General features: G+C 57.3%; 1 protein-coding gene across 1 annotated transcript in view; it reads left to right on the top strand.

Moving 5' to 3' along the window:
- Positions 1-13,207: 13,207 nt before the first annotated feature.
- SH3TC1 (SH3 domain and tetratricopeptide repeats 1) overlaps positions 13,208-27,972 on the top strand; it is a 49,936-nt gene continuing 35,171 nt past the window's right edge. Inside the window, exons 1-9 of the mRNA XM_037831402.1 lie at positions 13,208-13,422; positions 13,470-13,698; positions 16,774-16,942; positions 23,954-23,976; positions 24,226-24,303; positions 24,487-24,615; positions 24,707-24,795; positions 25,971-26,163; positions 26,964-27,154. Coding sequence (XP_037687330.1) covers positions 13,208-13,422; positions 13,470-13,698; positions 16,774-16,942; positions 23,954-23,976; positions 24,226-24,303; positions 24,487-24,615; positions 24,707-24,795; positions 25,971-26,163; positions 26,964-27,154 — 1,316 coding nt within the window. The remainder of the gene's footprint in view (positions 13,423-13,469; positions 13,699-16,773; positions 16,943-23,953; positions 23,977-24,225; positions 24,304-24,486; positions 24,616-24,706; positions 24,796-25,970; positions 26,164-26,963; positions 27,155-27,972) is intronic.

Genomic DNA, 27,972 nt, shown 5'->3' with positions numbered 1-27,972 from the left:
GAACGAGGGGCCAAAGCCCACCCTTGCTGCAGGGATGCAGCCCAGTGTCCCACCCAAGAACCGGGAGGGTGGGGGGCCACTTGGGCTTTGCCGGCAAGAAGGACAGGCGCTTCGTTCCCGTGTGTGGGGCAGAGAGGGATGGGATTCAGGTTTGTTCCCGAGGAGGGGGCCCCTTCTTCCCACTGCTGTCGAGTGGAGAGGCCAGGACGCTGTCCCCGCGGCGGCCCCTCCAGCCTCTCCCCCAGGCTGGGCCCTGCCGCCCACCCACAGCGCTCCCTCCACCCGCGGCCTGGCCAGCGTCTTAGTCTCTGGGAATGAGCCCAGGCACCGCTTCTTCCAGAAAGTGCCCCCTGCCCCCCGAGCTGAGTCGGATGCCTCCTGGGGTTCCCACGGATCCCAGCTCCTGCTTATGACAGCCTGGTCACAGGGGTTGGCCGTGTCCTGTCTCCCTGTCAGTCTCTGTCACTGGACAAAGAGCTTTGGATCCTGCGAGCATCTCTGAGAAAAGCAGAATCTAAGCTGCGATCTGGAGGAGGCGGCAGAGGCCGGCTGAGGTTCGGGCCAGAGATCCCAGGCAGCGGGGACAGGTTTTGTTTGACTCTTTAACTCCGGGTCCTGAAACTGAAAATTCAAATGCTGATACCCTATCTTGTTCTCGAGAGTATTTGAGGTACTGCATCTTACAAAGAAAGCCTTGGTATAGCAGGAATTTTTAAATAGCTCATAAGAAAATTGGGGTTAAGGGAAAAGGAGCAAAGAAGCGTGGGAGGAGGGGCAGCTGCGGCCCAGCTCGGAGTCCCTGTCGCCCGCCGTGGCCTCGCCGGGGGCCGCCCCACCTCGCCGTCCCCGCGCTGCTCGCAGCTGAAGCACGGAGAGGAACGTGGGGGCTACACCTTCCATCTATCCACGGGATTGAAAGAAAAGGTGCTGCAAAGCGGCCTGACTCTTCTTGCCTGAGATGTGGGGAACCTGCTCTCCGGGTCACATGGGGGGTGAGGAGAGCCTGGCGTCCCCCAATCCCACGGCAAAGGCCGAGGACACCCCCAGGGCTGCTTCTCACGACCACCCTCCCCTCCTGCCCATTTACTCGTGCTGAGCACTGAAGCTCGCACACTTACGTGGGCCGAGGGCACAGCGGGCCTGGCACACAGAGGTGATGAACGGATGTTTCATGAAAGGAAGGTAGTTGTATGAATGAGGGGGTATATAGTTAACAGAAAAGTAACACGTGGTTTCGTGGAAAAATGGGCTATCATCCACACTTCCAGGATGCAGTGCTTAAGGGAAGCCGCCATCCTCTACTTCACCGCCCCCCGGTGGCGGGGTACACTAACTGCAGGAGGAGGGGCTAAGTCCTCTCCCACCCCCCCTGACATCCAGCCCATATGGGTGGGCGGGCATTGCTCCCGGCTAAGGGCACCGAGCCTCTGCCTTCAGCGCACACAAAGGAGGGAAAGGAATGGGCAATTCCGTAAGAGGTGCCCCCTCCACACACACACACACGCCCCCTGATTTCTGAGGTCTTGGGTTCAGAGGCTGTGACAATTGGTAGCCATGGTTAGGGACCATGACCCAGGGGTTTGGAGGGGGTGGGGCAGCCTGTCGGGAGTTCCTTAGTCTCTGTGCCCTGAAGTGTGGCCATGGTTGGTGATCTCCCTGACACCGTTTCCCCTGCTCCCTGCTTTCTCACAGGACCCTAATTTTTGTTCAGAGGCCACCACCCCTCCCCCTAAGTTGACCTCACTCTCAGCTCAGAAGGTTCTGACAGGTCCAGGGTGGCCCCATCCCTCTGGAGACTGGGATTGGCCGCACCTGTTGGCACCCAGCATTCCCTAGATACATGGATTTGCTCCAGAAAGGGCCTATCACCCAAACCAGGTCAACGGGATGTGAGAGGAGGCTTGCCAAAGAATCCTGGGAATGATGTCACCTCACTTTTAGAAGAAAGTTCTGGAAGGTTTCTTCTCTCTTGGTCGGGATACTGTAGTAGGAGATGTACACCAGTAAGAGCTACTGCAATTTGGTCCCCACATGGGAAGTTAGCCTGAAAATGAAGCCAATACCCAGAGAGAGAATCATGGAGAAGTGGGGCCAGAGCTCCTTGATCAAGCCATTCCTGAGGCCACTACCTCAGGATTTCCAGATCCATGAGCCATGCAAGACATTTTTGTTTGGTCCACTTGGACTTCAGGTTTTTGTTATTTTCAACCCTGAAAAGAAAAAATCAGCAGTGTTTGTGACATCCCTGGAATTAACACCAGTAGGCTTAAGTGCCCTTGGCAAGGACCCCCTCCAGAGAGTTTGGTTTTTGGATTGCTTCTGAGTTTAGCAGAATAGTTGGGGATACTCTCGTCTCTCACCTGCTTTGTGAGCTGGCAGGCACACTCTGGGAATTCCTGAGGGCATTACCCGACCCCTTGTCACAAGTGAAAAGTGAGAGGTTACCTCACAACCTTCCTTCAGAGGCAAAACTCAGAGAAGAAAGGAAGGGCCACCACTTACCAGAGAACTCCAGATGAAAGGAGAAATCCGTTCACTGTGGAATATTCTCTGGGTTCTCATTTCCCCACCTGTGCCAGTTTGGATGTATTATGTCCTCCAAAATTCCTTTATCTTTGATGCAATCTTGTGGGGGCTGATGTATTAGTGTTGATTGGGTTGGAACCTTTTGATTAGATGTTTCCATGGAGATGTGACTCAATCAACTATGGGCGAGAACTTTGATTGGATAATTTCCATGGAGGTGGTGCCCCACCCATTCTAGGTGGGTCTTAATTGGATCACTGGAGTACTTTAAAAAGAGACACACAGCCGAGATGCTGGTGCAGCTGTGAGTGACATTTTGGAGAGCAACTAAGAATGGCATTTTGGAGGAGCTGCAGCTTACAGAGACATTTTGGAGAACAGAACCCAGGGGCAAACAGATGCCTAGAGAGGAAAGTCCTGGCAGAAAGTCATTTTGAAACCAGAACTTGGAGCAGATGCCAGCCATGTGCCTTCCCAGCTAACAGAGGTTTTCCGGACACCATTGGCCATCCTCCAGTGAAGGTACCCGATTGCTGATGTGTTACCTTGGACACTTTATGGCCTTAAGACTGTAACTGTGTAAACAAATAAACCCCCTTTATAAAAGCCAATCCATTTCTGGTGTTTTGTGAAAAGGCAGCATTAGCAAACCGGAACACCACCCAACATGGGCTGGTAAAACCCTACAGAGCAGAGGCAATGTTTCATTTATTAATAATCACCAATGTCGCCTATGCAGGGTCCTGAGGAAGCCTCAGATCGAGGGTCCCATGTTGCGGAAAAGAAGGTGTGGCATTGAGCCCCTGATTCTGGGATCCACTTGTGCTAGCACACCTCCCACATCCAGGAAGCTGAGAGAAAGAAGAAATGGCCCATCCGAGGCTCGGCTCAGTGTCAGCTCGGGGACCGTGTACTGTGGGCTGGGCCCTCCTTTCCAGAATGAAGGATATGACTGAACCGACAGTCAGGCATGGCGCCTGGAGCCACAGGACAGAAGAACGGAGTTACCCAACTAGGGGACAATGACCCTTGTTGTCAGGAGATGCTGAGCTGCCACTGCACAGTGGGGGCACAAAGGAGTATTTCTGGGGCCACAAGACTCACTGGGGCATCTCTAGTTTCTTTCATGCCCAGAGACAACAGTAAATGGGAAATTCCAACAACCACTGCATAGCAAGGGCAGTAACTAAGGGCTCAGACCAGTTAGGGGTGAAAGTGTGGTTCGCCCACTGGTTTAGCAACTCTGACCCTTCCCGAGACCCACTGGTGTGCTGGCCAAGGGTGAGTGGAACCTAGAATGGGGGGGGGGGTGCTGAGTGGCCGCAGGACTCCTTGGAGCAGTAGGGTCAATGTTTCTTCCACTGGCCCTCCCGGGTGAGTCTTCTGCAGAGACTGTGGCCGGCCGCCATCTTGAAGGCCTTACAGTGGATTGGCCTTAGTGAGGATGTCTTGGCTTGCCAGAGCTCTGTAACAAAGCAACACAGATGAGTTTATCATCTCACAGTTCTGGAGGCTGTAGTTCTAAAGCAAGGTAGCGATGCTTTCTCTTAAAGGGGAGAGCCTGCCCCCACCTCTGCCCTGGCTCCTGGTGGGTGCCAACCAGCCATGACGTTCCTTGGCTTATGGTGGCATAACAACTTCTGCCTCCATCACATGGTCGTCTGTCAGTCTCTGTCTTACGGGTCCAAATGTCCTCTGTTTATAAGGATACCAATCTTATTACATCAGGGTTCACCCTACTCCAGTTTGGCCTCAACTTAATATCACATCTTCAAAGACCCCATATACAGGTAAGTCCACGTGCCCAGGACGGAGGGCAGGACTTGAACGTGTCTTTTTTGGGGACTCAATTCAGTCTATAACAGAGGGCGTGGGCAGATCCGAGCCCTCCACAGGGTGGGCTGTACCTGTCCCTTCACCAGCTGCCCTGTGGACGTATCTCTGTGATTCTGTCCGGCCTCTGTGACCCCTGGCACGGGTGCCTGGGGGACCTGCCTGGCCTGTTGTCCCAGTCACACGAGGGAATTGACGAGCCCCGGGTGCTCTTGACCTGTGGATAAACAGATCCTCTTCCAGCCCCAAGCAGACAGCTTGGAGGCATGTTTCACTGGAGGATCCCGGAGTGATTGTGTCCCAGTTGTGTACAGTGGTGACCAACTCCAAAAGGCATTTTGTAACAAACTACCTCACAAATCACACTTTTGTACTGGTTAACATCATTCAGACAGAATAGCCTTAAGTGTCTCTTCCTATGCAAATGAAGGTGTGACGAGACCTGGACACTCTTGCCTGACCCAGGAGGAAGTGACCCGCCGGAGACCTCAGTGGCTGCCCCCACTCCTGCTTCCTGGGGTCACTTGCAAACTGCACCTTCCCAAGCCCTGGTCTCGAGCTCGGCTTTCCAAAGTGGGAGTGGAAGGCGGGGGGAGACCAGGTGAAGACAGGCAGGGTCCGGGGTCCCAGAGAAGGAGAGAAGGCTGCCGGGCCAGGGGGACAGGGTCTGAGGAGCTGGGGAGTCCTCGGGGCCTCGGGCCCTAGAAGCAGCCAAGTCTCCTGCGCTTCTTGAATAAGTGCAGATGCGACCACGAGAGAGACAGGCCAGGAGAGACAGAGACAGACAGACAGACAGACAGAGAGGGACAGAGAGACAGAGGGGGACAGAGAGAGACAGAGGGGACGGAGGGAAATGCAGAGACTGAGAGAGACGGGATGGGTGTGGGCAGAGAGAGAGAACTGATGACAGAGGAGGAGTCTGGCTGGGGAGGGAGGGAAAGGCACAGATGCTGAAGTGATGTGGATGGAAATCGAGCTCCTTTCTCAGCCAGGACTCCACGGCGCAGGGCCCAGAAAATGAGACGAGGGGCTGTTTTCTTGGTTCTTCCAGGAGGCTCGCGGCCAGGCCCTTCCTAGGGTTCTAGCAGAGTGCAGAAGCCCAATTTTCTCCTGGAATCCTGGGTGAGAAAGGCTGACGGGAAGAAAAGGCAGGAGACATTTTCCTTGAGAGTAGAATCCTCCTGCTCGCTTATTGCTTTTTATTGTTTCCTTTTTTCTAAGCCCACCTCAGGCTGCTGTGGACAAAAATGTGAGGGTTTGGGGCAGTTGGGTCATCTGAGTTCATCTCTAAATGGCAGGCGATCTGCTTTCTTGCTCTCAGCCGGAGAGAGAGAGAGCGAGTGAGCCAGGCAGAGGACTGGGGCTCGAGGGGCCTGGAGCCTTGAACCTTAGGTTGGGGAAGACGCCCCATGGGTTTTCCGAGCAAAGATGGCCATCACTCAGATGCCCATGGCTAAGGGAAGGGTGGGCCCGGGTCCCAGCTGGGCGGCGTCGTGCCGGCTGCTGTCCCTCTCTGGGCTCCTCTGCCCTCTTGCCCTTGCCCGTTTGGCAGGCTGGCTGTGGTGGTTGCATGGGTGCAGGCACTTGTGTGGGTGCTTGTTAAGGGGCTCCAGCTCCCCCAGAAGCAGGGAGTGAGGGGCCTTGCAGTGCCTTTGACTCCTGACAGGTGCAAACCAATGGCATCACAGCCACCCCTGAGTGACGGACTCCTGTGCAGGGCACACCTGCTCCTGTGTTATCTAGAGGACGCACCTGTATGGAGACGCCCCTGTCCAGGTAGGACATGGAGGATCACCAAAGGGGTCTCACCTGGGTGCAGGGCTGGGAGGTGTTGGTGCCGGGCTCTGAGACCCAGATTCCGCTACACATCCTGTGTTCTTCTGGGCCTGGCGAGTCGCAGGTGTGCAGGAGGCTGACGCTGCCCCATCAGGGCTGGTCTGGGGTCTGGAATGTTCTAATGACGACAGCAGTAGCTTTGGTCAAAGCCAGGTTCTGCCCATCACCCCAGAAGAGTTGGGGTGAGCAGGAAGCCACTGCCTCTGGGCGTCTCCTCCGGCGAAGCTGCCCCTGGCTTTTCATGGGATCCTGGCAGTGGAGCTTACCCGGTGGTAACTTGAGCCCCCCATGGCCACCCAGGGCCCAGGGAACCCCGCCTGCCCTCCGCTGGGGGTTGGGAGCAGAAAGGCCCTGCCTCTTCCACTCTCCCCTGCCTCTCTCAGGGTCTCCCTGGGGTCCCCCATCACTGACGACCCTTCTGGATCGGGTTTCCTGGGTCCCTGGCGGAGGTGGGAGTGGGGAGTGCCGGAGACCCAGGCCTGGCTGGCAGCCACTACCCAGCTGTGTGACCTGGGCAAGGTTCCTGGCTCCTCACAGCCTCAGTTTTCTGATCTGTGAAATGATGACATTGGCCTTACTGGGTGGCCAAAGGGGTAAGAGAAACGAAGGGAAATCTGGAAAGAGTTATGCAAGAAGCTCCTCAAGGGCAGGGACCAGAGGTTTTTGACTGATTGATTGATTGATCGATTGATTGATTCAGTAAAGCCTGGGACTTAGCCGAGGACCCAGGCAAACCCCAGCAGGCACAGGGGAGCTGGGGGAGGGGAGAGGCATGGCCAAGACTTGTCTGTGTGTCTATGTCCTCTCATCCAATTGACACACCTCTCAGCTGGGGACACATCGGCTCAGAGAGGGTGAGTGCCCTGTCCAAGGTCACACAGCTGGCCTGGGGCAGAGCCAGGAACACTACCGATGTTGAGAGCTTTCTAATCTCAGTGCTCTTTAGTGAGTTGTAGGGATAGCATTTAGTGAAATGCTGCCAGAGCAGTTTTGAGATCTCACATCCTAGACCTTCTAGAAAATCAAGTCCTGTTAGTCCTTTGGTCTCTCGAGATGTAGATGACAGACCCGTGGCCTTCAGGCGAGGAGCTGACTTTCCAGGGGGCGATCCCTAGGTGCAAAGACTTTACCCGGGAGTGTTGCCTGCTGACAGCACTGCGGGTTTCGCTTGCTCTCTGCCTGCCTCGCCTCGTGCCGTCCTCCCAGCAGCCCCTGGGGTGGCTCGCTCCACTTCACAGATGAGGAAACTGAGGCACAGAGAAGGGCGTGTCCTCCCCAAGGTCAACCCACTGCCAGTAAACGGCAGAGTGGATGCTCAGAGCCCAGTTTTGCGTGATGCCAAAGACCTCAGCCCCTCCTTCTGTTACCTTATTTAACCATAGTCTTTCCTGGTTGGGGGGTGAACCCAGGTTTTCCAGGGGCTTAAAACAGCAAGCATTTGTTACTGCCCAGTTTCTGTGCGTCAGGCATCAGGGGGCTCTGGCTCCAGGTCTCGTGCAAAGTCACCATCAGGTGCTGGCTGGGGCTGGAGGCTCCTGGGTGAGGGTGGGGTATCCACTTCCAAGCTCGCACATGCGTGAGCCCCTTTTCTGAGATGGGAAAACCGATGCTCAGAGGGCTCAGCATCTGACTCCAGGAAACATGACCTGGTGTGTCAGTCCCAGGTGAGTTTATGCCCAAAGTCTGCCCTGCATCCTCTAAAAGGTGGGAGCCGCCAAAGGGCACCTGTGCAGAGAGAGGGCGGGTCCAGGTCCGAGGGGGAGCACTGGCTCCGTCCTCTATGACAGCTGCCCCTGCTGGGTGCCCCCAGTGCCCCATTATTCGCTGAGCCCTGGCCATGCCCTCCTGGGTATCTCTGTCCTGATTTCACAGACATCACTTAGGCCCTGGTGGGGGTCCCCTGCCCAAGGTCACCCGCTGGTGGAGGTGGGGTTCAAACCCAGCCTGCCTGCTGGAAGCCCCCTCTTTCTTCTTCCAACAGAGTCATATTGGAACTAGCCCTGGGACCTCAGTATGGCCTAGCCAGCCGATGACCCCAGTGACTCCAAACATCGTGCTACAGGGACAGCCCTCGAGGATAGGAGCCGGCCAACAAGGCAGGGTCTGAGCATGGCTGAGTCCAGGCTGCAGGGTCAGAGCACCCGTCAGTGTGGGTCCTGCCCCCCTGCCCAGCTGGGTGGTCTTAGCTCACGGCGGCATTGTGTCATCACTCTGCAAGAGCGAGGCCAAAAGTCCTCGCCTCATGGGGCTGTGTAGTGATCAGACGCATTCCTGTGAGCAGTAGCCAAAGTCAGCTCATCCTTGGGACGATTTCAGGGATGGAGACTAGTCACTCCGTGTTATCCATTCTAGACTTAATACTGGTATATGGTTAGGAACCAGGGGTCGAGCCGCTGGAGAAAGCCGACTGAATCCCAGCCCCCCACTGCCGGGCGTGCCGCGGACCCCTCCTCCTTAGACCCTGGGGGCTTGGCACCTAGAACTTGGGGGCTTGCTGTCAGTCTTCCGGCTGTCCGCCAGAGGGCAGTGGTGGGCTGGGGACCATCCCCTCCATACTTGGAGCCGGAGTTGAGACTAAATGGGCATCGTGAGCATCAGAGGACTGCAGGGGGCTGGTCTGATGCCCTGTCTAGAGATGGAGAAACTGAGGCACAAGGAGGAGGAGGAACTTGTTCAAATCCACCCAGAAAGAAACTGCCCCCACCCTGACTCCTAGGGGCTCATCTGCATGTTGGTTCACAATGGGGCGGGTGGGGGGACACCCACAAGCAGGTAACACACCCCCAAGGATTCTCAAGCTGCAGGATGACCCGGGGAAGGCGCCCTGAGCCACCTGCACCACTGGAGACCCTGACTCAGCAGCCCGCGGACAGGTCCTAGGCTGACATGGGCTCCAGGTAACCCCTGTGGAAGAGGAGCCTCTTTTTTTTTTTTTAAATAAACTAGCATTTAACAAATGTGTTTTACTATGACAATAATCATATATATTTTTTCTGATTACAAAAATAATCCTTTTTTGGTTATGAAAGTAGTATACATGGAAATACACCATGTAAAGAACAAAATTTAATCACTCCAACCTCATTGTTCTCATCACAGTGAACATTTCATTATTTTCCTATCCAGTTTTTTCCTCTAAAAAAATTTTAGAGCAAAAGTGGGGTCCCAGCCATCCATGATGCTTTGAAACCTCTTCCTCTCCTTGAAGAATGCATCGAGAACAACTCGAGCAGCTTCCACACCCTGCTGGGGCTGCGTAGACATTCCAGCTCTGGGCCGGGCCAGGGTCCCGGGGGCTGTCTCACCTGGGCAGGACGGAGGCGTGGTGAGGAGCACCCCGGGGTAACGTCAGAAGGCCCGAGCGCAAACCCTGCGTGGCCTGGGAGAGTCATCCAAGGCCCCTGCTCCGGGGCCCCAGCTTCCCAGCTGTGAAAAGGCAACTGGGCTCACGCCCGCCCCGCCCAACCTGCAGCCCCTTAGGCCTCGATTTACCTCTAGCTCTGGCCCCAGGGAATATTCTTCTCTTCCTCCACTCCCCCTCGTCCTGCTAGTCCTTCTCCATCTCTTCCTTCTTCTTCTTTTGTCTTCACACAAACTTATCCTCTTATAGACTCACAGGTTAAAGTCTAAAATCAGTTCTGGTAGGCCAAGATCAAGGGATGGGCAGAGCACCCCCCTCCAGGCCCTGGGGAGAATCCGTTTCTCTGCCTTTTCCAGCTGGCAGAGCTACATTCCTTGGTGGTTGCCCCTTCTGCCATTTCCAAAGACAGCAGTTTCTTCCTGCAGTTGTCACACGGCCTTCTTCCGTAGCCACATCTCCCTCTGCCGCCTTCTTGTAAGGACACTGTCGTTATATGTGACCCACCTGGGTAATCCAGTGTCATCGCCCCTTCCTGAGCCCCCTTTGCCGGTCAGCGGACACAGGGAGCGTCCTTACATCTAGGAAGGAACAGGCCAAACCGAGTGCATTTGAGTGCGGAGCTTCTGCCCCTCCAGCTGTATGCACCTGGTTTTCCCATATGTTTCAGCTCCTCTTGGGTGGGTCTCCACTCAGAAGCGGTCAGGAGTGTCCCTCGGGATCTCCTTTCACCCCTCAGCCATCCCCACCCCACCCCACCCCCACAGCTCCCCCACATTGTGAAAATGCTATGTGGCTCCAGGAGGGTCAGGATCCCCTCCTGTGGCCCGAGGGCTGCGGGGCGGCCAGCCAGCCCTCCTAGGGCAAGGCTGGGGGAAGGGAGGTGCACCCCGCTTTTGGTCTTTTAAAGCAAGTTTTCTAAAATGGTCTCCAAAAAGATAAGACAATAAATATAGGACATAGGTGATTTGTTTGTTTTTCATCAGTCCCCAAGGCAAGAAGAATTATGCAGCTCCCTGCACATCAGGGCCCCTTCATATACCGAAGGAGGCAGGTGTGAGGCTGTGTAGCAGCGTGGAGTGGTTGAGAACATTCTCTTGTGATGAAAAAGGAGGTGCCCCATCTCACTCTCGCCCAGGCCTTGGGGCATGCTGTGGGGTGCAGGGAGAAGCCCGGCTCACCCCCGGTGGCAGGGGGGAGGTGACTTGCTCATCCCCATGATCCACGGTGCTCCACACGGAGGGGTGTTCAAGGAGCACTCCCAGCCTGGCCCATTTCGGTTTTCAGGTGAGGAAACTGAGGCTCAGAGAGGTGTGTGTGGTCAGCAGTAGAGCTGCACTTTAGAAGGTTCCTGACACGGCTCGGCCCTGTGGGAGGACCCACTAGGCCGGGGGCAGTCAGAGCACCACGTCTCCAGCCCCACAGAGCTTCCAGACACGGCCTTCTGCGGTGGGACACCCTGCGGTGGGAGACCCTGAGGTGGGAGACCCTGCGGTGGGACACCCTGCAGTGGGAGACCCTGCGGTGGGAGACCCTGAGGTGGGAGACCCTGCGGTGGGAGACCCTGCAGTGGGAGCCGGGCTGGGCTTGCACTCTGGTTTGGGGACTCAGAGGGTGATTCTGTGCAAGTGGCTGGGCCTCTCGGGGCCTCGGTCTCTACACCTGGAGAGTGGGGACAGAGCCCAGGGGAAGCACCAGTGAGGTGCCTGATGCCCCTCAGACCTGGGGGAGCCCCCTCCTAGAGGGTGGCCCTGAAACCAGTCACATCTAGAAGCCTAGGCCTGCCTTCCCCTGCATCCTGGGGCCACAGTGCCTCCCCCTGGCCACCTGTGGGGTTCTGCAGGTCAACTAGGCCGAGGCCTCCAGAGAGCAGGGGAAGGGGGGCTGGGCACGTCCTGGAGCTGGGCTGCCCCCCTAGGACCCCCTGAAGCTGGGTAACACCTCAGTCCTTGCAGGGGGTCAACTAGTGACTCCCCTTTAGGGAGAATGACCACTTGGGGAGTGAACACCCCTTGAAGGGGGCAGCAGGCCCTCAGCCCCCACCCAGTGTGCCATATCGAAATACTACCCATGTGGCCAGGCTTCCCGAGTTTCCCTGATTAGGTTTTACTGTGAAATCTCCATCTTTTTAATTATTGAGAATTAAGTCTGAAGTTTTTAAACACTACACCTGTGGGCTGAGGGCCACTGACTGGTGGTGATTTTCCCGAGAATGAGAACTCAGAGGGCTGGACGCGTCCTCCACTCTGGAGCCCCCAGTCTTGGGCAGCCAAGCTCTGGACATGCCCGCAGGGAGGGTTTGCAGTGTGGACGCTCAGCTCAGCTCTGTTGACTACAAGATGCTGTCAGGGAGCAGTAGGGCCAAGGGTTACCAGACGTGGACGAGCAGGGACAGTAGCAGGAACATATTCTCGTAATTAAAAGCAGAGAAAAATGTCAAGCACTTCATACCCCATTCATTCGTTCACTCACTCATTTTCTACTTACCCACAAAAACAACAAGAGAATTGAGTGGGCTGAGCTTGTTCAGCCCTGAGTACCGGCTCAGGCCCCCCAGCCAGCGTTTCCCACCCGGGCTGAGCCAGAACTTTCCCTGTGACAGCACAGACCACCTTGTAAGTCAATGCCTGTTGGTGCTGAAGCAGCTACAGGGCCCGAGGCATTGGGTGACGAAGCCAGCTGAGGAGCATGACCACAAGGACACCTGATACAAATGCAGGCCTTGAGCGTGTGTGCATAGGTGTGAGCGTGTGCATGTGTGTTGTGTATGTATGTATGTGTGTGTGTGGTGTATGTGTGATTTTCTGTGTGTTTTGTGTGTGTGTTTGTGTGAGTTTGTGTTTGTGTAGACTGTTGTTAGAGTCTCAGCACTTACTAACTCATGTATTCCTCATAAACACCCTGTGAGGTTGCTGCCCCATTCCAAAGACTAGGAAGGTGAGGCACAGAGAGGTTAAGGAGCTTGCCCCGGTTACACAGCCAGGAATGGGGGCAGTGGCCCCACTCCACAGGTGGTGGTTTAGAGGCCCCTGGAGGGGCAGGGAGGTGACATCTGTAACAGGCCCCGGGCGATTTGCTCACCTGTTGGAAGCACCAAAGTAGAAGTGTCATTTAGAGCAGCCATTCTCAGGCTTGCCTGATGACAAGGATCACTTGGGGCATTGTCCACAAATCCAGATTTCTGGGCCTTGCCCTGGGAGATCCTGACTTTGGGTGGGGGGCAGGGGGTCTGGGGCTGAGACTCTGTTACCTTTAATACCCCAGGTGGATCCCACTATTGGCAAGTTTGGGAACCCAACTCTGGGCACCGCCCTGCCCACTTTGGTGGACCCGCTGCTTGCCTCACACCCGGTGGGGCACACAGTAGGTGCTCAATACATGTTTGCTGCCCTCCCTCCCCGGCAGCTGCCATGAAGGCCCAGTGTGGAAGGCCCCGAGGCCCAGCCACAGAAACCAGGCTCCTGACGCAGAAGCCAGGCCCAGCACGAGTGTCCGGCTCTCCCCCTGCCGGCGTCCTCAGGGCCTGGGCTCTCTCCTCCCTGAGCCCTCAGAGGCCGGCAGAGGAGGCCGGGCCTGGGCCGCGGTGCCTGGAGGCGGCCCGCAGGCTGCTCCCCACCCTGCTCGGGAATGCTGACCCGGGAGCCGCCACTTCCGATGGCCGATAAGGAGGAGGAAGGTCAGGGAGGACGGCCCCTTCCCGGCGGGGCGGGGCAGCTGGGGGCAGCCAATGACCCGGGCCGGCTGTCGGGAGCCCGGGGCCAGGCCCGTGGAAATGCCGGCCTCCCTGCTCAGGCCGGGCGAGCCGCCGCGGGGACCAGGCCGGGGGGCCGCAGCAATGGCAGCGAGGACGGCAGCGGGGACAGTGGCAGGTGAGGCCCGGGAGGCCCCGTCTCCTCCCTCCCCCCCTCCTTGGCAGGGACTGTGAAGGGCTCGGTGTCCACCCTCCTGGTGAGGGGTACATTCTAGACCATGGCATGGGGGTGGCTCGTGGAGGGGAGGTGTACCCCGAATCTGGCCTGGCCAGGAAGCTTCAGGCGGGGCTCGGGGGCCGAGGGAGGGCCAGCCTGGTCTCCCCAGGTCTGCAAAATGGGCGCAGGGGCCCTGCCGGGCAGAGCTGGACCCTGTCAGCGGCAGAGGCTGAGGTTGTGAGGGCAGGTGTGGTTGGGGTGCTGTCTCCCCACGATCCTGACAACAGGGGCTGGACAGGGTGCCTGATGGGGAGGGTGGGGACCCAGGAAGTGGCTAGCCGGGGTTCTGATCCCCACCAGCCACTTCCTTGCTGAGTGCCTTCAGGCAAGTGACTCTGCCACTCCGAGCCTCAGTTTCCCCATCCGTAAGATGGGCGCGTCAACGTTGGGAGGTCAGCACGGTGCATGCCTGTGGGCAGCGGCCACAGTTAATGGGACAGTCCTTGCTGGGGACCCTGGAGAGGGGAGGACCCCCAGTCTGGGGTCAGTGCCGTGGCATCTGTCCTGCTCTAATTTGCTGCCCCCTGCCCTGGACTCTGTCTGCATCCCCTCCTCCCCCAGCCCCACGTCACAGCCAGGTCTCCCTTCCGAGTCCTGAATCTCACGTGCCACTCTCCAAGAGGCTAAAGTCCCTGCCATCCCCTGGGGACAACCTCCCTCCCTCTGGCTTGATTGGGGGAGGGGCAGAGGGCTGGCGCTTGGAGGGGGAGGGGAGAAGATGCCCGGCTCCCACAGCTCTGCACCCCTCCAGATTTAAGGGTGGTCCTACAGGCAGGGGAAAGAGTGACCATGTGCAGCCTGCTCAGGGGTGGGCCCACTTCTGAGGCCTCGGGCCAGGCATTGGGTCTCTCTGCACCTGCTTCTCCGTGCGTCCAACAAGCCCGTGATCCGTCTGGCCCCAGGAGCTGGATGAATTAGCCGGAGCCTCCTGGGGACTGTGCTTGCAGAGGCTGCCATAGGCTGTTGGTTTACTAGATCCTCACGCTGACCCAGCAAAGAGCTTTGTCCTTATCCCCGTATTTGTAGGATGGCCGAAGCTTGGGGTGACATCCTTGTCTAATATCACTGTGGGCAGGGGCTGGTTTCCCCAGTGCTGTGGGGACAGTGGAGAGAGCACTGGGTGCCAGGCTCTGCTGTGAGCATCTCGCCCCCCCCTCACGGTGCAGATGAGGGAGCCGAGGCCCAGAGAGGTTTCTAGGCCAGCCCAAGGTCACAGAGGACGTGGCCTGGGATAGTTCCCCAGGCACTGGGCTCTCACGCAGTCTTCCCTCAGGGCTTGCTGTCCCGTGCTGCTTGCCGTCCCACATGGCTTGCTGTCCCACGCTGCTTGCTGTCCCACGTGGCTTGCTGTCCCACGCTGCTTGCCGTCCCACGTGGCTTGCTGTACAAAATGGGTGTCTTTGGGCCTCAACAATTCTCTCCACACATCGAGCCTTTTCCACCTACTAGGACTTTTGTTTTAATAGGCTTTATTTTTGAGAACAGTTTTCAATTTAAAGAATAATTGCTAAGATAGTACACAGTTCCCATAAACCCACACCCAGTTTCCCCTACTATTAATATCCTACATGACTATGCTACATTCGTCACAGCGGATGAACCAACGTCCGCACACCGTTATGAACTGCAGTCGTCCCTGCTCAGCTTCCTTTGTTTTGGCCTAATGTCCTTTTTCTGGCCCAGGATCCCTCACCATCTTTTGCGGTCACCTCTCCTCAGGCTTGCTTTTTGAGGAGCGCTGGTCAGCCGTTTGTAGGGTTCCCCTCACCTGGGGTTTGCCCGAGGCGTTTCTCTGGTTTGCCCGGGCTTGTGGGCGGAGACCAGGGAGGGGAATTGGTGCTCCGGCCCACGGGAAGGTGCACACGGCCAACACGCTGTCACTGCAGCCTCGGCCACCTTCTCCGCTGCACAGCGACACTTCCCCCTTCTAGAGTGTGGGAACGCCACCATTCCTTCCGTGGAAGGAAGTGGCTAAGTGCTGCCCACACTTAGGAGTGGGACTTTAATTTTATGCTTGGGGTTATCATCTAACAGTGCTTGATTTTGTGGCTCGAACTGTTCTGGCTGTGGCCCCTGGGAGCTGTTCAAGTGGCTCCTGTGTGTGCCTTTGACACACCCCATCGTTGTGGGATTTTGTTTGTTTGTTTGTCCAAGCAAGCACTGCCTTACTTTCTGGCACCCGCAGAGGCCCCAGGCTCACCTTGCATGTTTGCTGCCCGAGTCCTAGAACCAGCCGTCTCCCCGGGGAGCCCTGGTCCCTGTTCCTGGAGAACAGCATGAGAGAGTGAGGTTCACCTGTGCATCAGGTGTGCTGCTCGTTGCTACCTGGGTGTCATCTAGGCCCACTCAGCGGACAGCATGGAAATACATGTGCGCGTCCTAACTCGTGTCTAACTTGTGTTACACACACCTGAGAGGGCTTCTATACAGAGCCACCTGTATCTGTATTGAGTGTCACCTGAGCTCAACTCTAAACTAGTGCAGGGACACGCGGCTCCCTCCACCCCGGGCCCCCGTCACTGCCCTCCGTTTACTAATTTTTCCATCCCAGTAGATATGTGTAGAAGTCTCAGAACCTCTAACCCACACCCCTGTGGCATACAACGTTATCAACGAGTGCACAGGGCTTCTGTGCAGTTTCTTTTCCGTCTCATTTCCAAAGTTATACTCAGCCCAGCAGTTTTTCCACCACCCCTTCAGGTGGTGGAAAATATCGGTGAGATATTTGTCACACAGCCAGATTGCTTTGTTGCATTCTGCCTTCCATCCTGGGTTTCCCCTCACCTCCGAAATGATTTTTTTTTTAATTAGCATGCATTAAGTGTCACTGTTTGTGCCCCAAAGTTCAGTGTATTTTGGAAATGCATGCTGTAGAGTGCCGGAGTTAGAGAATCCTACAGAACAGTTTCCCCACCCTCAAAATAACCCCGGATACCACCTATTTGCCTCCCACTGCTGTTAATTTATTTACCCACCCCCAGTTTCTTTCCACAAAAGCAAGCAAACAGGCCTGGATTTTAACCCCTGGCCCTTCAAACCATAACAGTTGGCACGATGTGCACGCCGCGCTGCGTTTTGCTTCCTTTCCTGCTCACTCTTTCTCAGGGATCTCCGCTGGTTGGAACTCAGAGAATGCAGATCTTTATCCTAACGGCGTGTGTTCACACGGAGGGCGTGTGACGTATTTGACACTTGGGTTGTTTCCAAGGTGTTGCTGCAGGGGCGGGAGCTTGTGCACCTGCCGTTTCTCAGGGAGGCCGCTCTGCGCTCCGCGAGAGAATTCCCGGAGGCGGGGCTGCCGGCCACAGGGCGGACCTGACGGGATTTTCTGGGTGTTGGGACTCGGCCCTCAGATTGGACCCGCCGGCGCCGTGCCCTCTGCGGCCCCTGCGGGAGGTGCTGACGACGACGCTGGGCCGATGTGCTGGGGCAAAGAGGGTCTCTTGGGGTGGTTCTGCTTTTCTCTCAAAAGTAGGGAGGCTGAACCCCATATTCTTTACGTGAAGTGACAGGCGGACAGGAACTGCCCGATCTCATTCTCCACTATTTTTCAGTTGATTTTGGTCTCTTTCCCTAGACCTGCACATGGAGGGCTGTTTGGCAGGTGTGCTTTAGGGGAGCACAGGTGTGCTTTAGGTGAGTGCAGTTGTGCTTTAGGGCGCACAGGTGTGCTTTAGGGGAGCACAGGTGTGCTTTAGGGGAGCGCAGATATGCTTTAGGTGACTGCAGTTGTGCTTTAGGGGAGCGCAGGTGTGCTTTAGGGGAGTGCAGGTGTGCTTTAGGGGAGTGCAGGTGTGCTTTAGGGCGCACAGATGTGCTTTAGGGCGCACAGGTGTGCTTTAGGGGAGCGCAGGTGTGCTTTAGGGGAGTGCAGGTGTGCTTTAGGGCGCACAGGTGTGCTTTAGGGGAGCGCAGGTGTGCTCAGGAGTGCTGAAGTAACTAGGTCTAGCCTAACTGAACCAAACCCAGCAACAAAATTTGCTTTGTTGATAAATGACAGTAAAGGGCCTGAGAAAACCATCAGGTAAACCCCAATGGAGGAACATTCTACAAAATACCTGGCCAGCACTCCTCAGACTGTCGGGGTCGTCAAAGGCAAGCAATGTCTAAGAGACGGTCCCAGCCCAGAGGAGCCAAGGGGGACGTGATGACTAAATATAATAGGATGTCCGGAGGGGAGCCTGGGACTGAAAAGGATATTATTCAGATTTCCTTAGTTTTTGCCTGAATATGGATGACTTAATAAAGTTAATAGTGCTGTCTCAATAGCAGGTCATGGGCTGTAACAACACACCTGCTAACATAAGATGTTAATAGGAAAAACAGGGTGTGGGCTACCTAGGAATCTGTACGAGCTTCATAACTTTTCTGTAGATCTACAACTATTCTAGAGGAAAAAAGTTTGTATTAAAAGAAGAAAGCAAGCAAAAGAAGCATTTAGGGAAAAAACACAAAAAACATCAAAGGACCAAAGTGAGTGGTGTGTTCTGCAGCTACTCGGGTGCTCAGAGCCCAAACACCGTGTCCCTCTTGTCACCCGTGACTTTGAACAACTGCCTTCATTAACAAGCCCTCATCCATCTGTGCCTCTGTTCTCAACCCCAGCACAGTCCCGCAGGCTGGGTTCTGCTGCCCTGTTGGGTAGTAGGGAAACTGAGGCAGAGAGAGGGAAAGGGGCTTCCCTGAAGCTACCCTGTTGGCAGGAGGCTAACATGCAACTTGGGTCAGAGCAACAGACAAAGAGAGCATGCACCAGGCCCTGGGGTCAGAAGGTCGAGCTCCTGTCCTCATGGAGCTCATGGCCCTGCACTGAGGAAGGAGACAGAATCTAAAACGCCTAGAGGGAGGGTCAGAAATGACAGAGGGAGGCAGGAAGTAAAGGAAGAAGCAAGCCCCTCCCCTCCTCCCTCCTCCCCCTCCCAGAAGAGGGTGCAATCCTGGAGGACTCCCAGAGGGAGGTGATGGCTGAGCAGTTTGGAAGGATGTGTAGGAGTTCGCCAGGCCAACAGGGAAGGAAAGACAGCATCCTGGGCCCAGGAGCAGCCTGAGCAGAGCTGTGCATGCCTGACTTGGCAGAGCACAGTGACTGCTGCTGGACCAGAGCCGTGAGGCAGGTGTCGATAAGATGCAGAGGCAGAGCCCGGACTTAGGATCTCCGATCAGCTCCCGAGGCACCCCTGTACTCAGGCTGCTCCTGTCCAGCCTCGGACTTCTTGCTGCCCACAGGGAATGTCTGCTTCACACTGGGGGGCGCTCCCCAGGCCTCTCCCGCCCAGTCCTGGGATTCAGGATTAGAAAGTAAACCCCCCAGGTGGGCCAGGGCAGGCAGTCTGCTTTGAGAGGTGGATGGACCCCAGCGGGGCCTCCTGCAGAGGCCTCAGACCAGGGCCTGGGTCCCTGAGCTCTGGTCACTGGGGGCCTCTAGCCTGGAGTGCCTTGTTCTCTTGGGGTCACTGTCAGCCCCTCCTGCCATGTGGCCCCTCCTGTGGTCATTGTCCTTCCCCTTCCTGGAAGGGGGAACTCGGACTTGGGGCCGGTGGTGCACATCCTCCTCGTGGTGGCTCTTGTCCCCCTGCCTCTGCAACCTCCTTCCTGCTCTCTGTGCCTTTCCTGTGCTGGGACTTCCGCCTGAAGACCCCTTGCCCTCTCTAACACCTGCCCATCCTTCGAGGCCCTGCTCAGACCTCACCACCTCCAGGAAGCCCTCCCTGCCTGCCTCTTCCACCCTTGGCGGCCAGAGTTCCTCTCCTCACCACCTCCACACCCTCCCCATTCTACCACCCCCTGGCCCGTCTGTTGCCTGTGCCCCACCCTGGTGCATGTGCCAAGGCCTGGCTCAGAGCCCCTCTAGGGAGACCCCTGCTGTCTCCAGGCCAGACTAGGACAGGGTTCACCTGTCACAGCCACTCTGGCTGTGTGGTCTTGTCTCTGTCTGTTTTCTTGGCATCTTTCCCGTGAGGCTGAGAGCTCTGCAGGGCAGGCTGTCTGCTTCGTCTTCGGGCCCGTGTCCAGCCCTGGGCTGGGCACAGGAGGCCTGGTGAGCTAGGCTGGCAGTGCCGCCCCCACTGAACAGCAATGACGGCCACCACTCCCCTTTGGGGAGCCACCTTCCCCAGGCCAGGCAGGGGCCACCGCCCGCTGCCTGCTGCTCAGGGTCCACAGGCCCCACGGCAGCTCGGGGAGGAACGGGGAGAGACTGGCCTAGAACAGGCTGAGGCCCCTTCTTTTGGGGATACCCTGTTGTTGCCATCTCAGCATAGCCCTCTCCTTCTGATGCCCCTTCAGTGCCCCGGACAAGCCTCCTGCCTGCAGTTGCCCCTCTGGGCCCTCAGACGTCCTATGCAGGGGCTGGGGTAACTGTGCAGCGGGTGGGCGACTCGGCTACACTCTGGGCTCCGTGGAAAATGCTGCCACCCTGGCTGCCCTGAGCCCTGTATCTCACTCCTGCCCCCACACCCCGAGAGCAGACACTTCCAATGGGGCCCCTGCTCCTTTTGTGCCCCTTTCCCCTAGCAAACCTCCGTGGGAGAGAACAGCTCCAGGTGGGAAAGGATTCAGTGCAGGTTTTGAGGCACCTTTACTCATGGGGTGAGCATGATCCATGCGTGAGGGTGTGGGTGGCCTGGGGCCCCAAGGCAGCTGCAGAACGCTGGCCCATGTCTGCCTGTCAGATAGTGTGGCAGTGATTGTGGGCGTCTGCAGACCCCAACCCACCCCGGGTCAGCCTGCTCGCCCACGGCCCCCGCTGTCTCTCCCTTGTCAGTTCCCCGAGCCTTGGTTTCCATGCGTGTAAGATGGCAAACTGATTGAGCCCTCTCAGCGTCCCAGGCACCTGCTTCCCCTGTGTGACTGTGCTCCAGGAGACACGAATGGCTGATCCCCATTTTACAGTAGGGAAAACTGAGGCAAGTGCTGTTAAGCTGCGTGCACAGGGTGACTCAGCCCTTTGGGAGTAGAGCTGGGAGCCGGGCTGGGCAGACTGGCTCCTTCACCGCGTCGTGTACACAGCGCATACCGTTCGGGGTCAGGGTGGGAGTTTTCAGAATGGGTGAGGCACCTGGCCCCAGATCTGTGCTGCTCCTTAACTGGGTTGAACAGTGGCTCCCAAATTCATGTGTACCTGGAACCTCAGAATGGGACTTTGTTTGGAAAACGGACCCTTGCCAATGTGGTTAGTTGAAACGAGGTCATTCTGGATTGGGGTGGGCCCTAAATCCACTGCCCGGTGTCCACAAAAGAAAAGGGACATTGGGAGAGCGGCAGCTACAAGCCAAGGAATGCTGGGAGGGCTGGATTCTCCCCTTGAGCCTTCAGAGGGAGCGGCCTGGATTTCGGGCTCAGCCTCCAGAACTGGCTGAGAGACACCGCGTGGGGTGCTTTGCTGTGGCAACCCCAGAAGAGGAAGGCAGCTCTGTTTGAGTGGAGTGGAGTTAGACGGGGGCAAAGGGAGGGGAGATGAGCCCCATCCTGCAGTGTGAGGTGACACCTCCATGACACACCCCCACGGTGGTGCCTGTGAAACACCCCAGCTGGGCAGTGTGGGGAGGGCGCAGGTGTGTCCGGTGTCCTGCAGTGGGGCAGCCGCTCAGGGCTAGTGCTGGGAGCTGGGCCCTGCAGGCTCTGTCCTCACAGCCACTTCGGACCCCTCTGAACCTCGGAGGAGCAGCCACCGGAGCCCCGGCCAGGCCCCAGGCTCTGTCATTTGCTCCCCTGCCGCTGCTCCCTGGAGAAGCTGAGCAAAGGGAGCAGGTGGACAGCAAAGGACCAGGGTTGGGGACTGTGCCAGTTTGAATGTATTATGTCCCCCAGAAAAAGCCATATTCTTTGATGCAATGTTGTGGAGCAGATATTTTAGTGCTGATTAGATTGGAATTCTTTGAGTGTTTCCATAGAGATGTGCCCCATCCAACTGTGGGTGATGACGCTGATTGGATAATCTCCATGGAGGTGTTGGCCCACCCATCCAGGGTGTGTCTAAATTCAATCACTGGAGCAATATAAATGAGCTGACAAACAGAAGGATCTCAGTGCAGCTGAGAGTGAACTTTTGAAGAGAAGCTACAGCCAAGAGGGACACTTTGAAGAAAGCACAGGAGCTGCAGATGGGAGACAGTTTGAAGATGGCCATTGAAAGCAGACTCTTGCTCTGGAGACGCTAAGAAAGGACAAATATCCCAAGTGGAACTAAGAGTGACATTTTTGAGGAGCTGTGGCCTAGAGAGGAACGTCCTGGGAGAAAGCCATTTTGAAACCAGAACTTTGGAGCAGACGCCAGCCACGTGCCTTGCCAGCTACCAGAGGCTTTCCGGACACCATTGGCCATCCTCCTAGTGAAGGTACCCGATTGCTGATGTGTTACCTTGGATACTTTATGGCCTTAAGACTGTAACTATGTAACCAAATAAACCCCCTTTTATAAAAGCCAATCCATTTCTGGTGTTGTTTTGCATTCCAGCAGCATTTAGCAAACTAGAACAGGGACTGACTCCCCTCCCGCACATCCTGAGCCCTGGTCCCCGGTGTGAACCGTTTGCAAGCAGGACTGCTGAAGGCATTACTAGTGCAGGGCTGGCTCCTTTGTGAACAGGGTCCTTGAGGAGCCTGTGGAGACGAGGCTGAATTGGATCAGGGTAGGTCTTAATCCGTAGGACTGGGGTCCGTGTGAGCAGAGGGAATTGGGTGCAGTAGAAGGCAGGCAGCTCAGAAGAAGCCAGAGAATGAGGCAGCCAAGGAGCCCCAAAGATTGCAACAAGCCAGCTCGGGAACGTGCCAGGAAGAAAGCCCTGCCAAGCTCGTGATGCGGGATTCCAGCCTCAAAGCCGGGAGACGACGTGCTCCTGCTGTTTGAGCTGACCAGCGTGTGCCCTGTGTCCTGGCAGCCTGGCCACCATGGCAGTCCGCCTCTGGGCAGCTTTGCTCCTTGACCCGGGCCTATCTCCTTTCGCATGTCCGTGGGAGGAACCCGGCATTCAGCTCCCATTACAAATGCACCGAGCAAGCCTTCCTGTTGGGTTTGGTGGACCTGTGTGTACACACACATGCACACTTGTGTGCACACACTCCCCTGCTGCTGGTGCCTCACGTGAGCCTCATGAGCCATTCGGCAGACACAACTGAGGGCCGATGCAGTGCCACACACAGTGCCAAGTACTGTGCCAGGCGCTGGGACCACGGAGCTCGAGGCCCCATCTGTGCCCTGGGGAGGCTCAGGGTCCGAGCGGATCACTCATGCAAAGCAAGCAGTGGGGACAGATGGCAATCCCAGGTGTGACCCGCACATGCTGGGGGCCTCCAGGGTGCACGGGGGGACCATCTTATCCCTGGAAGGAGGCCACGTGTGCGGAGGCTGGCGGGAGATAATTGGGAGCCTGGAGGAGGGGAGGTGCAAATGCAGGGGGCTGAAGGGGAGCACAGTGTGGTCAGGGGCCCCAAGGCCCAAAGCGGCAGGGGGTCAGGGCGGCTGGGACGTGAGGGGCAGGGAGAGTGGAGCATCAGGGGCCGAGCCAGAGGTGCCGCGAGCTAAGAATCAAGGAAAGGCAAAGAGAGGGCTGGTGGGAAGGAGGGCAGTTGTCTGCATGTGTCAGGCTATTGTTCACCAAGAGCAATGCACGGGTGGCAGGTGTCCCGGCCCTTCCTGCCCTCGGTCTGGTGGTGGATGCCCCTGGAGTCGGCAGGGTGGGCGGGGGTTTCAGACGCCACAGGCAGGCATGGATGGAGATGACGAGACCAGAGCTGGGAGGCTGGAGCTGGGGTGCAGACAGGGACATGGTTTCTGGGTGGGACGGTGACCCCTGAGGGGCCAGTAAATGAGGATGGTGGTGACCGCTGGATTTAGCAGTGTGGAGAATGATGACCTTGACAAGGGTGCCAGGCCAGGAGAAGGGGGACAGGGCTGGCAGGGTTGCCCCCCCTTGACTTTCTGTGGGGAAGGGAGCAGAGACGGGGCCATGGTTGGGGACACAAAGGGTGCCGGTGCTCCAGGTACCACCACATGGCAAGTGCCCCACCCGAGGTGGCATCGGGGAATCCCGTGGCAGTCCCACACCTCTGGACCCATCTGCCCGGACCTGGCCTCAGCCTCGGTTTCCAGGGAGCTGGGTCTTGGCTCAGTGGACTTTCACTCCCCCAGGGGGCCTTGGGAAGTGTGCGTGTGGCCTGGGTTAAAGTTTGCATGAGCCAAGCTCCAGACCAACCCCCTTGGTGTCCTTTAATGTCAGGAATTCCAGCTGGGGCTCCACCCCCCCACCTCCAATTCAGAAATGTTGGCACCTCTGGGGAACGAAGGCTGATGGATTGGGGTGTCCCTGGGGTCTCATCTATGAGCCTAGGTCTGACTTCCCCAAGTTGCTGGGAAAACAGAACCCACAAAACACATGCCATTACTCTAGACTAGGGCCCCCACAGCCCGCCTGCTCTGTGCACCCCTCCCCAGTCAACCCACAGCTCAGGGTCCGGGTAGGGAGACACGTCTGTCCTATGACTGGAGAATCGGGATCTTCCTGAGCCATGGGAACCTGCCTCCAGGGTCCTAGTCCCCCACCCCCTTTAATGCGGGGGCTACTGAGAACTCCTGGGGACTTGCCAGGGTGGGGCGAGCCCCAGGCATCACTCACTCCCTCCTGTAACTGACCAATGTCCCCAGGGAAGTCACATCATTTGGGTGTCGAAGAGGGAGCTTCTGTCCTGAAACACCTGCCCTCCCAGGTAAAGGAGCACTGTTTGGAGGAGTCCCGGTCACAAAGAGCCTGGCTGGGGCTCCTGGGCCTCGGCTACTCCTCCAAGGTGGGGAGGGGTCCGAGGTGGTGTGGGGTCAGTTCCTGCAGGACCTGGCTTTGCCCAGTGCCATCGGCTGGTCCGGCGGAGGGGAAGCCCATCCTGTTGCATGGTCAGCGATTCCTGGACTCGAGGGGTCACCCTGGACAGAGCTGGGCGGTCTGACCGGCCTCTGGAGCGAGCCCTTTGCAGCCGGGCCAAGCGGGCAGCTTCAGCCCCGGCCGAGGCGTGGAAACTGCTGACGGCTTCCTGCGGGCCTCGGACCCCGTGGCCTGGCTGTCCCTCTGGCGCGGGGCAGCCATCCATCACTCTGGAAAGCCAGTTTGGTCCCGATGACCTTGTTTTGCAGAAAACAGTTCCTGGAATTGCAGGGGATTGGAACCGGGCTAGGGCTCTGCTCATCTCTGATCAGGAGCCCTTTCCAGCCCTCTCCGGTGTCAACACGGCACGGCCGCCGCTGGAGGCCAGCGGGGGGCTGGATGCCTTTGTTCCCAAACTTCGGTGCACAAAGAATCACCCAGAAATTTCTGCCCCTGCCCCTTGGCTCCTCAAGTCTGGAAGGGTTGGGGTCAGGGTGGGTGTAAAACAGCTGTCTTGGAGGGTCTGGTGCGGTGCCTTTTTTTTTCTTTCTGGTAAACGCGGCAATAAAGGAGGCCACCTCTGCATTTTACAGATAAGGTGATGGGGCGCCAGGCAGGGGAGGAGCTGGGGAGGGGGCTGGGACCCACTGAGCCCTATCGGCCCTAATCCCTTGGAGTCACCTTTGCACTGATAAGATCCTTGGGAGAAGTTCTTTTTCTCAGTTAGTCTGAATGATGAACTTTGCACCTTGTTCTAGAATTTCCTCTTTCTTTGGCGCTCCTGTCTTACCTTCTGAGTCATTCCCACCCAGCCCCGTTCTACAGCAGGGGCTGGCAAACTGCAGCCTGGGGCCCATATCCAGTCCACGTCTTTTGTAATGAAGTTTTAGGAACACAACCATGCGCCTTCACTTATGTGTTGACCGACTGCTGTCCCTTTCCACGGCAGAGCTGATGAGTAGGTGACGGAGCTCACGGGCCCACAGAGCTGACAACATTTACTACCTTGCCCTTTCCCAGAAGATTGCCGATCTCTGGTGCAGCTGGGGAAACCGAGGCGAGGCTGGGCGGACAGCTCATCTTGTTCCCCAAGGCACACGCTGAGCACCAGGTCTCCCCTTCCCCTCCGTGATGGGAGGCCGATGGGGTGTTCCAACTGCGTTGCCCAAAACGGCAGCCACAGGCCCCTCACTGTGCTTTAAATGCAAGCCCTGTCCCAGATCTGGAAGATTTTAATGTATAAAAAGAGTGTCAACTACCTCGTTAATGACTTTTATATAGATCACGTGTAGAAAGGGTGGTATTTTGGACACAGTGGTTAAAGTATATTAAAATTAGTGTCAGCTGCTCATTTCTACCTTTTAAGGCGGCTGCTGCACGGGAGGGCGGAGGGCGGCTGGAGTGGGGAGGGTGCGGCTATCACGTGTGCCCCCGGGGCCCTGCATTCCCGACAGGGACTGTTGATGGCTGTTGTAGATTAACCCCAGGGCAGGTGTGTGGCTGGGGCCTCTCCCGGGCACCGTCACCCTGCAGTGGCTTTAGCGCTGCCCACACTTGTCTGGTCCAAAGGCTGGGTGAGTGCTTTTCTGCTGCCAGGCCTCCAGAAGCCCTGTACACCCCGTCTGTGTCTGCTTCCTCCTCCTCCAAGACTCGGCCCAGGAGCCTCCACCTCCAGGAAGCCTTTCTTGATTTTGCCCTCCTCTCCCTTCCCCCTTGGGCTCCCCCCGTCACCGCCCTGACCACGCAGTGTCCCCCTGGTCTACTTCCTTGCCCGTCTCCCCACTCGTCTGTGAGCCCCTCATGGGTGGCAGAGCCAGGACGGTCGGGTGGCAGTGGCTGGGTGGCAGGTGAAGCCCACACACAGAGCCGAGCATCTTGAGATGAATGGGGTCCACCCATGGAGGCAGGCCCTGTGCCGGGATGCTGTGAGGGTCTCCATGGGGGCTGAGGGTCACTCTGAGGTTTGGGGCTGAGAGAGGTTCAAGGCCCTGGTCCACAAACCCATTACTGTCCAGGGAACTGAAAACACGCTAAGATGGCGCAGCAGGATTAGAACTCATCTTTTCTCTTTTTATGACTGATTGTTGCCAAACACCCCACCCCTCCGCCATGAGGCTAAAAGGTAAAATTTTTAAAAGTCCGTCAGCCCAACAGAAGGGGGAAAGTGGGGCACCCTGAACCCAAGCTCTGGGTCAGCAGGGCCTGTGTTGGGGAATCCGAGAAGAGCCGCCCAGGCTCATCAACCCACCAAGCCCCTCCTAGGAAGGGACCCGCTGCCCCTGATGGCAGAGAAGGATCAAGACTGATGCAGGTGGGAGAGGGGCCACCGCAGACCCTCAAGGACAGGTAATTAAAGGGGCCCCTGGAGGCCACACCGTAGGGCTCTGCCGAGGCCTCCCGGCTGGCAGCCGTCCCCCACTGTGGACTCGGGAACAGGTCTGGTGGCTCTTGGGTGCCACCTGGGACCGAAGAAAGCCTGTGTGTGTCTTCCGTGCAGGGGACCCTGGGGAGATGCAGCTCCGGGCAGCAGTGGGTGTTCGGGGGATGCGGGTGTGCCAGCACGTTGCTCTCCAGCTCTTTTGTCCACAGGAACTGGGAGGGAGGGACCCCACCCACATGTCCCCATCCCTGTCACTCCGAGCCTCGGTCTCCCTGTGTGACCCCCTGTGGCCCCACGATGGCACCAGGCAGGGCCCGGCTTCCAGCCCCCAGCCGGAGCTCCTGTGCTCCTCGGAATCACAGGGCAAGTCCTTGGCGGCCTGTGTGGTTTCCTCTGGATGGTGCGGGCGGCCCTGAGTGCACCGTTGTCACCACGGGCCGGGAGGCGTGGACTTTGTGCCTTGTCTCTGAGATTCCTGAGCAACCAAAGTAGACGGCACAGTCCTTGCCTTCCCCTTAAATGTCTGTCTTCCCTTCTTCTGGGAAAGCCCCTTCGCCGGGGACCTTTTATTTTTGTTTAATGCCCAATTCAAGCCTACAGCAGGTTAGAAAAGGGGAGAGGACGGCCATGGGAGGTGAAGCTGGTGGTGGAGAGACAAGGAGACTGTAAACACCCCCAGGACTGCAGCGGGGACACGGCCCCGGGCCTGGGCCAAGCATCCTGACATCCTGGGGTCCCATGGACGTGGCATCGTGTCCTATAATTCAGTAAACCATCAGCTGACCCTCTTGCCCAGGGAGCGGAATGAAAACCGGCCCTTGGTGCTCTGAGGGCCCGAACGAGTGAGGCTGGGTCCCCTGGAAAGCTCCAGGCTGGGCCCTGCCCTGCTCTCCAGGTTCCTGGGTCCTGGGGCACCGCCACCTTTGTCTTCCTCTGTTTGTCCCCCAGGTGGAGGGTGGGGGAACCTGCAGGGGCAGGAGCCAGAGGGTGGGGCCCGGCTTTGGGGCGGGATGGATTCCTCTTGAGTGAGCTGCCTGCCCTCGGGCAGATCCTGCCTCCGAGCTTTCCTCCTAATCAGTCAGCTGGGAATTGTTTGCTGCATTTTCTTGGCATGTGACAACTTGAATTTTTTACAGTCCACTCAGGGATCCGAGCTGCTGAGATGGGAAAGCACTTAGAGGTCTCCAGATCCCTCACCCCTTCCATTTGAAAGATGGG

The sequence above is a fragment of the Choloepus didactylus genome, chromosome 3 (assembly GCF_015220235.1).
Source record: "Choloepus didactylus isolate mChoDid1 chromosome 3, mChoDid1.pri, whole genome shotgun sequence".
Lineage (NCBI taxonomy): Eukaryota > Metazoa > Chordata > Mammalia > Pilosa > Megalonychidae > Choloepus > Choloepus didactylus.
Note: the sequence above shows the minus strand (reverse complement) of the source record. Positions and strands in the feature narration are given on the sequence as shown.